Source organism: Sinocyclocheilus rhinocerous, unplaced genomic scaffold (genome assembly GCF_001515625.1).
Source record: "Sinocyclocheilus rhinocerous isolate Xijiao unplaced genomic scaffold, SAMN03320098_v1.1 scaffold13143, whole genome shotgun sequence".
Taxonomy (NCBI): Eukaryota; Metazoa; Chordata; class Actinopteri; order Cypriniformes; family Cyprinidae; genus Sinocyclocheilus; species Sinocyclocheilus rhinocerous.
Window position 1 is genome coordinate 19,836 of NW_015666258.1, and position 9,912 is coordinate 29,747.

The 9,912-nt window shown below is 36.5% G+C and overlaps 2 protein-coding genes and 1 long non-coding RNA gene across 3 annotated transcripts; all 3 read right to left on the reverse strand.

Moving 5' to 3' along the window:
• Window positions 1–237: 237 nt before the first annotated feature.
• Window positions 238–3,174, reverse strand: LOC107732209 (NACHT, LRR and PYD domains-containing protein 13-like). The gene is made up of 5 exons (XM_016543490.1): window positions 2,980–3,174; window positions 2,509–2,856; window positions 1,902–2,051; window positions 1,554–1,600; window positions 238–1,203 (listed from the first exon to the last, which is right to left on the reverse strand). The coding sequence occupies exons 1-5, from the start codon at window positions 3,159–3,161 to the stop codon at window positions 650–652; spliced, it is 1,281 nt and encodes a 426-aa protein (XP_016398976.1). The 5' UTR covers window positions 3,162–3,174; the 3' UTR covers window positions 238–649.
• Window positions 3,175–3,280: 106 nt separating this feature from the next.
• On the reverse strand, window positions 3,281–7,076 carry LOC107732208 (protein NLRC3-like). Its single transcript, XM_016543489.1, has 6 exons — window positions 6,869–7,076; window positions 5,367–5,467; window positions 5,030–5,259; window positions 4,871–4,910; window positions 3,392–4,762; window positions 3,281–3,330 (listed from the first exon to the last, which is right to left on the reverse strand). Exons 1-6 carry the CDS (start codon window positions 6,955–6,957, stop codon window positions 3,281–3,283), a joined length of 1,881 nt encoding a protein of 626 aa, XP_016398975.1. The 5' UTR covers window positions 6,958–7,076.
• A 1,749-nt stretch (window positions 7,077–8,825) lies between these two features.
• LOC107732210 (uncharacterized) lies at window positions 8,826–9,524 on the reverse strand. Its single transcript, XR_001638850.1, has 3 exons — window positions 9,356–9,524; window positions 9,099–9,163; window positions 8,826–8,944 (listed from the first exon to the last, which is right to left on the reverse strand). It is a non-coding gene; the product is annotated as an uncharacterized LOC107732210 (long non-coding RNA).
• Window positions 9,525–9,912: the final 388 nt, after the last annotated feature.

A 9,912-nucleotide genomic window follows, 5' to 3' on the forward strand; every position in this document is an offset into this window, starting at 1 on the left:
GTAACACCTACAGAGTAACAGCTATTGCCATTATGAGACATGAACGCTTGTAATGCACAGAAAATAGTTATCTAATACAGTGTAAAATTAAAAATAAATAATTATGATTATGGAAATGTGATTTAACATTTAGGTTTCAAATAAGCAGGCGGTATTTATTCTAGGGAACATAAAAGAAAATACTTTGCAGAAAAGTTGGGAGCCAAAAATCATTGAACTCCATTAACTTCCACTGTATGGAAAAAAAAGTATCTTATCTTCTTTGCTCCCCAGAAGAAAGTAAGCCATATACTGTAGGTTTGGGATGGCAGATTTAAAAACTCAGTCCAGTACATGGAAACTGCATCAGATCCAATTAATAAAACTTTATTTTTGATTAAATGAAACCAGTTACATGGAGATATACAAAACTAAAGACATTTTAACTAAAATGTAACACAAGAATGCCATAGTACTGTTGTTTAGTGTTTATAAAGCGCACAATAATGATGATGAAGTCATGTTTCAACACTTGCTGATCTTCTAGGTGGTTTTCCTAGCTGGTTGCTTTCAGTAGGTCTGCCAGGTGTATACTGTGTGTCTAATCACACTCTCCTAATTTGAGGCATCATTCATGTCTGGAGCACAAACCGTAACTGTAAAGGTATAGTTATAGTGATGCTTGCCTTAAATGGACTGAGCTGTCTGGTTCCTGAATACTGAACGCAGCGTAAAGTTCCTGGTCCTGAGGAAACTCTGCATCAAACATGTGCAAGAGTTCAGGCTCTGAGTTTAGGTTCAACCTATAGAAGAAAACAGAACCAGCCTCCCGGTCCAGGAACACACCGAGTTTTCTGGTGGACTCTGTTTGAAGTGGTTTAGTTAGTGATTCCGTTTTTTTGTCATGAGCCACACATACATTTTTTGAGCAACATAAACACCACAACATCTTATTGCGTCCCAGACGTACGGTGTCATTTGCACCTTTCCTCTTAATTCCCTTACAGGCCACACCCATGTGCACACCTGTCCCGCTCACATCCACCGTAAAGAAGCAACGTCCTGACAGCGGCTGGCAGCACAGGACCTGGTTGCACTTGTCAAATCTTTCGTCATTAGCAGGAAGCTGTTGCCTCTCTCTCTTACAAACAGCTACTGTGTTGTTCTCGCTCAGATAGAGGTATTCGTTAGCCGTCTGAGGGTCAAAGGTGAGTGTGACAGCATCTAAAAACAAAGTGAGATTTATCAGAAAAAGTCAGCTTAAATATCTACAATTAGCAGTAGCAGCATATTGAGTGTAGATGATGTAAAATACTTTAGGGAAGTCACATGCCATACTTTAAACAGCATTTTGGTAATGCTTTCATTATTTTAATGAGGGTGGGTTTTTATGAGCTCATGCAAATGAGAGAAACACAATTTTTGCACTTCAATAAATGTATGTCACACCGCAAGACCTTTTAAAATGAAATGGAAAAAGGTGTTAAAATGGTGAAGCAGTTACAGTGTCTACAAACAAACATTCATCTACATTTTAACCTGCAATCTTTATGTTGACCCATGTTTAAACTCACATTTGTACAGTCCTGGTTGGTGATTGCAGACTCCTCCAGTGTAAATTCTAGTTAGAGTTAGGGTTAGTATGGGTTAATATGTTAAGACATAAATCACACCATTGCACATTTATTGAATTTTAAACATGAATGATAGTCTCTTGTTCGACAGCCATTCTCATTTTTACCTTTACATTAGTCTCCACCTACAGTGCTTGTGTATCAAAGTCACCTAAAGGAAGTATACTTGAACACAATGTATACTTGAATGGCTGGGAAGATTCAAAGTCCTCACTACATGTTTCATGGGATCCAGTGATGTTCATTCCAGCCTTCCACTTGAACCAATACCTGATAAAAGCTACATACCTCAGTGAAGGCAGCTTATCCTTCAGTCGACGAACTTTCTTTTCCATGATGTTTCCAAGGTCATTATACTGCAGGTCCAGTTCTCTCAGACTGGCTTTCAAAGACGACAGCAACTTCAAAACTCCTTCTTGAATCTGACAGCCTGAGAGTCTGTAAGGCAAAATCAGATTTTTGTTTAGATCAACTGGCCAAGGAATGACATTTGCCTGTTTGCCTATTTCAGGGACCAAGCAGCATAGCTGGTTGATTTCTGTACATCATATATTTACCCATTTAGCAAATGACTTTGCATTCAAGCTATACATTTTAATGCATTAATGGTCACGTAACATGCAGCTAAACAAATAAAATATTTCATCTCTTTTGTTGATTTATTTTGATTGATAACAAGTGCCTTTGTTAATTATCTTTTGCAGATACAAGTCAGTTAGTACCAACAACATGAAAATACCAGTCAAGCATCAAAACACATCAAAAATCACACTATAAAATCAACATTACGTGCTTCAAACACCTTAGCATATTTTCAAACTTACCATAGATGTCCTTACAACATCTATTTAACTCACCTGTCTGGACCCTGATGTTTGCAGTTAGTTTTACTTACTTCAGAACTTCAAGATGACACTTAGCACTCCGCAGCCCAGCCGAGAGGATTTTTACTCCTTCGTCTTCTAGATGATTGTCACTGAGGTCCAGGATTTTCAGATTCACATTTGATCCTGAAAGCACGTCCTTGATGAACTCCATGTCCTGACTATGGAGGTCGTTGTGGCTGAGGTTCAGCATTTGAATCTGGCATTTGGGATCACAAAAGGCCCTAGAAAGTTGCTTCAGTGCAGACAGTCCCAGACTATTGTGGCTCAGATCAAGATGAGTCAGGTGAGAGTTTGGTGAGGTCAGTAAAGGCACCAGGATATCACAGTGTTTCTCTGTAAAGCCGCTTCCTTTGAGCCTGCAAGTATTGCATTTGAACTCTGTTATGATTTCGAATGTAAACTCTGTTGCACTCAACTTTGACTGAGAATATTTTATGATACGCTATGAAGATGTTTACAGAAGTTTTCATAATACTTACATAGCCTTTCTGAAGCGCGTGATGGCTGGAGAGAATCTCTGAAATCCTTCTAAAGTGATGTTGAATTTCCTGAGGACAAACTCATCATGGTCTGTATCTGACATCACAAACCGGAAAGCCAGAAGCGTGCACTGGAACAGTGTGAGGGGCTTTTTGGTCCGTGAGCGCTCGAGATCTGGCATCTGCAAAAAAGAACTGTCCTTGAGCTCCACGATGCAACGAACAAGACCAAAGCATCTCTCAGGGGACAGATCTTTCCTCCTCAAAGACTTAATGTACTTGGTCACTTTTTTGTGATCTTCTAAACTACTGTCTTCCAATCGAGGCAGGAGTCCTTCGAGTATACATCTGCTGGAATCACACGAAATTCCAAAGAGAAAACAGTTAAAAAGATCCAAGTGTTCATTTTTGCTTTCCACGGCCACATCAATCACGCTTTTGAGAAAATCCGACAAATTAGACTTTTGCCCCATTTTTGCTTTAGTTAATCCCAGGGAGTCTTGGTTTCCTGATAGAAATTCATGAAAAACAAACAAGGCTGCAAAGAATTCCTGGACACTGAGATGGACAAAGCTGAAAAATTTAGTTCTGTTATATCCAAATTTGCACTCAGAGACACAGGTAATGATGCCAGGATATCGAAGAGCTTCATCAGGAGTGATATAATATTTCCTCAAGTCTTCTTTACTGAAGATGGCATTCTGTTCCTTCAGCTTCCAGTAGGCCAACCCTGCCAGTTTCTTAATCAGTTCTTTGTGCTGTAAGAGAGCATCTTCTTGTGACACATTTTCCCCTTGATATTTGTTGTGGCTTAACCCAGTCTGAATGAGCAGATAGTGGATATACATTTCTGTCTGATTTGAGGGCATGTCCCTGTCTTTATTTTGACTTTTAATGAAGGTTTTCAGAACAACCGATGAAATCCAACAAAAGAGAGGTATGTGGCACAATATCCACAGGCTCTTATGAGACTTCAGGTGACAGATGACTTTTTGGGTTAGATCTGGATCCTCAAACTGCCTCGTGAAGTACTCATCCTTCTGTTCATCTATGAATCCTCTGATCTGTGTGACATATCCCTGTCTGAAGATCTCAGATGGAAGCTGTTCAGCTGCCACAGGCCGGCTGGTGATCCACAGGTGTGCGGATGGAAGCAGTTTTCCTCTTAGAAGGTTTGCTAGGAGGACATCCAGTGTGGCTTTTTTAGTAACATCTGACAAAATGCTGGTTTGAAAGCTCAGTTCATTTTTATATTCATCCAAACCATCTAAGATGAACAGAACTTTTCTATCACAGATCCAGTCAGAGATTGGTCTTGCCTCTTTGAACTCTGAGTAAAAGGCACAAAGCAGGTCAAAAAGACTCTGGTTTTCTCCCTCACGCAAGTTCAGCTCTCGGAATGGGAGCAGAAAAACAAGCTCTAGATCCTGATTGGCTTTTCCGCTTGCCCAGTCATGGACAAACTTCTGCACAGTGACTGTTTTCCCGATCCCAGCAATTCCTTTTGTTAAAACAATCTTCATGGTTCTATTTTCATCCAAGGGCGGTTTAAGAATTTCATTGTAGTTTATGACTGTCTGCCCTGATGTGCTTAAATCATTCGTCATCTCAATCTGCCAGATCTCGTGTTCTTTATTGATGGGGTCTGACTCGTCATTGATGATGAACAGTTGAGTGTAGATCTTATTAAGAGAGACTGACTGTTGTAAGCTTCCCTCCAAAATCCTCTCAGACTCCTTCATCATTCTTGATTTCATCTTATTCTTTATGCTCTGAAGAATTTCTAAATATCAGGACAAATTTAGAAAGTCATGTTATTAACAAGAGCATCCACTGATGAATGAATAGTTTTATGCAGCAAGAGTTCTGGCATGTCTTTTCTGGCTCTTACCCTTTTTGTTTATTGAGGTACAGTGAGACACCTGTGAGACCTAATAGAAGACAAATACATCAATATAACAGTATATATAATATAAACTTCAACCATATCTTAAATGAGCAACTCAGCAAAATGTACAATATTACAGTATTTTAGTGATCAGACACTCACCACATGTAGGTTCACTGTAACATCACCAGCTATTTTGGATCCTAGTATGTTTGGAGCAACTAATGTTCCACCGTTCTTCTGGTCAATTCTGAAGTCCTGAAGATACTGGTCTGAATTTTGAATTGATGGTCGTCTGAGTGATGTAGAACTATTATTATTATTATGTTGTGGAATGTTGTCATGCCGTTGAAGTGCCACGTTTCCAAATTGTGTTTGAACGCTGTTACCATCTGTTTAAAAAATAAATACATAACCAAAAGAGCACAAATGTTACAGTAAAGCTTATTGAAGATTGAGCATTTTCTAATAACAAAGTAAATTAGAAATATTTTCCTACTTTCGATACGTCTCCTTTTGAAGCACTTGTCCATTTTTAATACTTTTTTCTTTTCAGATTTATTCTCCTTCGGAGGGTCTTCCAACTTCCTGGTTGTTCCGCTTTGTTAGGATAAACAGTTCATGATCCATTTTAATGTTTTAGATTTTTTTAATGTTTACATTTGAAAGCAGAAATATACACTACACTGTAAAAAATGACCGTGAATTTAACAGTAAAAGACTGTAAAAATGCAGTCAAATGGTTAACGGTAAATTCCCTTTCTATATACAGTGAAAAACTGTATTGGACATTACATGTAATTTTAAGGTAGTATACCATTTTTGGAAGTGAAAAAGAATTTACAGAATTTTTATAATTTACAGTGAATAACCGTAAATTGACACTCCCAGAATTCCCTGCGTTACATTTTAAATTTGATGTTTTTTTTGTTGAATTAACTATGTTTTTTCTTATCAGTTTTGTATATTAGGGTTGTGTGTTACACCTAATGTTGTTAAATTAATGTTTATTGCCTTATTTCAGTTTCATGTGTGTTACCATGATGGTGTTTAGTGTTTGTGTGAATGACACTGTGCACCTTCTATATATGTTATTATTTAAAAGCTGTTTTATTTTATTATTTATTTAATTAATTAATTTAATTTGTTTTAATGGAAACTGTCATACATTTTTTTCCTGGATTCTTTAATGCAGAGAAAGTTAGAAAAGAACAGTATTTATTAAATAGAAATATTTTTTAACATGATAAAAGTCTTTACAGTCACATTTGATCAACCGAATGTGTCCTTGCTGAATAAAAGTAAGTATTAATTACCCAAAATGTATTAATCATAGTGCATCACAAAAATATTAAACAGCAAAAAATGTTTTCAGCAGCTTAATAATAAGAAATGCTAATTGAGCACCAAATCAGCATATTAGAATGTTTGGTAACATGTTCTTTGACCAAACACAACATATTGGGCCTTTCGAAAGGAAGGGCTTCTTATAGACCGGGACTAAACAGAGCGTTACAGACGAACAAAGAAAACAGGTGCTGCAACAATGTACAATATGTGAAAAATCATGTAGGGCTATCTTTTGAACATTCAACAATGAAAAACTAGAATACCCCCAAAACAAAAAGTGCATAATATGGCATCTTAGCTGAAAATTAATAAAATCTCTTTGAAAGTAAATAAACAAATAAATAAGAAAGAAAGAAAGAAGGAAGGCGGCTACTTAAACATTTTACGAGTTTCGAAAACTTAGTTTCTCCTATCGCTAATTATTAGCCTACCATCGGAAGAATGAGCTTTATGAGCTTTATGCCATTTGGATGCCATAACTACACAATCACTGTTATCTTATACGTTTTAAAAACTTTAAAAGTTTTATATTGGTCATTTAATGACATCACCAGCCTACCTGCACATTTGTACCTAACAATTATACATCACTGCTATTTTTCTTAACAGTCTGGAACCGGAAACATACCGGTATGTAGGTTACAGTAATACCTGTACTGGCGTTTGATCGGTTTCTTCTGTAATACAGTGCTCTTCTTCTCAGTCATATCTTTCATGTTGATTGTGTTCACCCGCTCCATCACGGAACATTCGTTTGTGTGTATATTTCTGTGGCTTTAACGGTAGGCCTACCTAAACTGTGAAAACGAAAGCGCGTTAACAGCGGCGCGCGACTGTCACACGTCGAGCGGGAGGTCGAAAAGTATAGCGAGTCGAAGCCTTTTCTAAAGGCTTAGCTCAGCAGGAGAGTGTTGTGCCGGATTCCGACTCCCCTCGCGTGCACGCGCATGACGTCATACGATGCATGACGACAGTTGCGAAAACAGACAGGCGTAAGTAATACATTGCAATTTGTGTATTGGACAGTTTGATCGTGTATTTAATTGTGTATTTGTCTTTGATCATGTATTTAACTAAACTTGTATGATTTACAACTTGGACTGTCTAGCTGTGCTTTTTATCGTTTGTGTGTTTTTACTGTAGTGCAATAAAAAAAAAAAACTGCTCATTTTCTCTATTGCAATATTCCTTATCATGAAACAGAATGTGTTTGTTAGGGAGCAGAACAATTTCAAATGTTTTGTTAAATCTGTCTAAATTACTCTGCCCTTATGCTGATAACACTGAAAAGCTGTGAAGACCTTGTGCTTATGCATCGAGCATATCAATAGAATGCCATATGAATTCTGCAGTGCTGCCAAAATCATACCCCCCTATATTAAATGCTTATTATTGAATCTAAACACTTGTGCTTTTTTGCAGGTATTCTACAGGACCAGATGTGTCACCAGAATGAGTTTTATGGTTCTCTGACCCAGCAAACTGGATAAGGCGTAAGTACTAAATTAAAATTTGTGTATTGGACAGTTTGATCGTGTATTTAATTGTGTATTTGTCTTTGATCATGTATTTAACTAAACTTGTATGATTTACAACTTGGACTGTCTAGCTGTGCTTTTTATCGTTTGTGTGTTTTTACTGTAGTGCAATAAAAAAAAAAAACTGCTCATTTTCTCTATTGCAATATTCCTTATCATGAAACAGAATGTGTTTGTTAGGGAGCAGAACAATTTCAGGAGTTTTGTTAAATCTGTCTATACTCTGCCCTTATGCTGATAACACTGAACAGCTGTGAAGACCTTGTGCTTATACATCGAGCATATCAATAGAATGCCATATGAATTCAGCAGTGCTGCCAAAATCATACCCCCCTATATTAAATGGTTCCTGTTGAATCTACACACTTGTGCTTTTTTGCAGGTATTCTACAGGACCAGATGTGTCTCCAGAATGAGTTTATTTATGAATTTGGCAGTTGTCAAATATGATGTATTTCATGTAAATTATATTCTGTTATGCTGTATGAAGAATTCATGTGCATACAACCATGTACATACTATCCGTGTGTTTTATTGTACTGTGTAATTGGTTCAGTGTACTGCTGTTGTTGTTTCTGTGTACTATAAAAAAGCTCCTTCTGTTACAACAAATTATTTTTCTGTGCAAACATATTTGGCAATAAAGGTCTTTCTGCTACCTCTGACTATAGACTATAGTGTCCTGATGACCCTGTGCCTTTAGCTAAATTGATATAATTTTTAACTATTTAGAACTGATTTCAGGCAAACACTGTTTTCATTTGCCACTAACACTGATACTGTCCATCACAGACCCATATACACAACCCCAATTCATGTCATGTTACTCATCTGTTGGCACATATCCTAATCAGTTTACTTTTAGTACCACTTTTTCATCATATTTTTATAATGATTTCACAGTTCTATTGTGAATAACATGAGACGGGAAAATCATTAAGTGTTTTTATTTACAGTTTACATAGTGTTACAATCACATAGAAATTACAATAAGCAAACATAATGATTTAAAATAAAACTGTAAAAGAAATAAAACTTAACACTTACATAAATAAAAAAAAAATGATCGCAGTATATCGTGAGAGTGTGCACATCAAGGTTCACAAACGGGGCAGATGTAACTTCTGTGTTTCCTTGAGCGTTTGACACAGTTGCAGTCAAACCAACGTGGGCACACATCACAGCCAATCTAAACATGTTGACAAACAAATGTTGAAGTTAAGCATAGGTATTTCTGTAATTCATTTCAAACAATACTTAAATGAACATTATGTCACCTTCAATTAATATGGTAATTTCAATAAAGGTTTGATAAAACACAACATTCTTTTTGGAATGCTTACCCAGTTAGTCACTTTTTGACCACTGTTTCTTTCACCACACAGATGGCACAGGTCCTTAAGGTCAGCTAGATCAAATATCATGCCAAGGCAGAATAATAAAGTTATCATAAGGCAAGTTCTTAAAACATCACAAGTATTTACAAGCAAATAAATTACATTTTTACAAACACTGATAAATAGTTAGGGTACAAAAGAATGAATGAATATTTGACATATTTTAATGTAATTTGAAACAAGCACTAGTATCCAAAACTTACCAGTGCTCTGCAGGAGACAAGCAGCTATAGTCATTCTTAGGGCAGCCACACTTTTTTCAGATGTGGAAAACTGAAGCGGCTCATCATTTAAGAAACATTCTGCAAACTAAAAAAGAAAAGCGATTATGTAATTGAGAATTATATGGTTGCAATGTAAACAATGTGTTATTACAATAAGTTACAACAATGGGTTGCTATATAATAAAAAATAGTTATGTTGCAATAAAGGTTGCATTTGTAGTGGACAGCAGGCTGAATGGCATTCCTTCAAATTACCCGTTCAGCTAACTGAAATTTTTCATTATCCAACACTTTTGTCAACAGCTGTTGGAACACCACAAAAAATTGTAACAGGGATTGCCAAGAGGTTGTCAAATTTGTTCAAATGCATAGTTCACCGCAAAATGACAATTTTCTCTTTATTTATCTATTTCTATTTCTATTTTCTCTTGATGATGTTTTATCCTTCTTTAATAAAATACAAGTGAGGGAATTCTAAACAATTCAGCTCATGAAAAATGGGGGCAAAAAGAAAAGTACTGCGTTTATAATTTTGT

Bases quoted from the DNA above. Each gene is read 5' to 3' on its own strand.
- LOC107732209 (XM_016543490.1), bottom strand. From the start codon at position 3,161: ATGCCAGATCTCGAGCGCTCACGGACCAAAAAGCCCCTCACACTGTTC. The intron at 1,601-1,901 runs GTATGTAGCTTT...AACTCTAACTAG, and splicing joins GATAAGCTGCCTTCACTGAG to AATTTACACTGGAGGAGTCT. The intron at 1,204-1,553 runs GTGAGTTTAAAC...CTTTGTTTTTAG, and splicing joins CCAACCAGGACTGTACAAAT to ATGCTGTCACACTCACCTTT.
- LOC107732208 (XM_016543489.1), bottom strand. From the start codon at position 6,957: ATGGAGCGGGTGAACACAATCAACATGAAAGATATGACTGAGAAGAAG. The intron at 4,911-5,029 runs GTGAGTGTCTGA...GTCTTCTATTAG, and splicing joins TTACAGTGAACCTACATGTG to GTCTCACAGGTGTCTCACTG. The intron at 4,763-4,870 runs GTAAGAGCCAGA...CCTGATATTTAG, and splicing joins TACCTCAATAAACAAAAAGG to AAATTCTTCAGAGCATAAAG.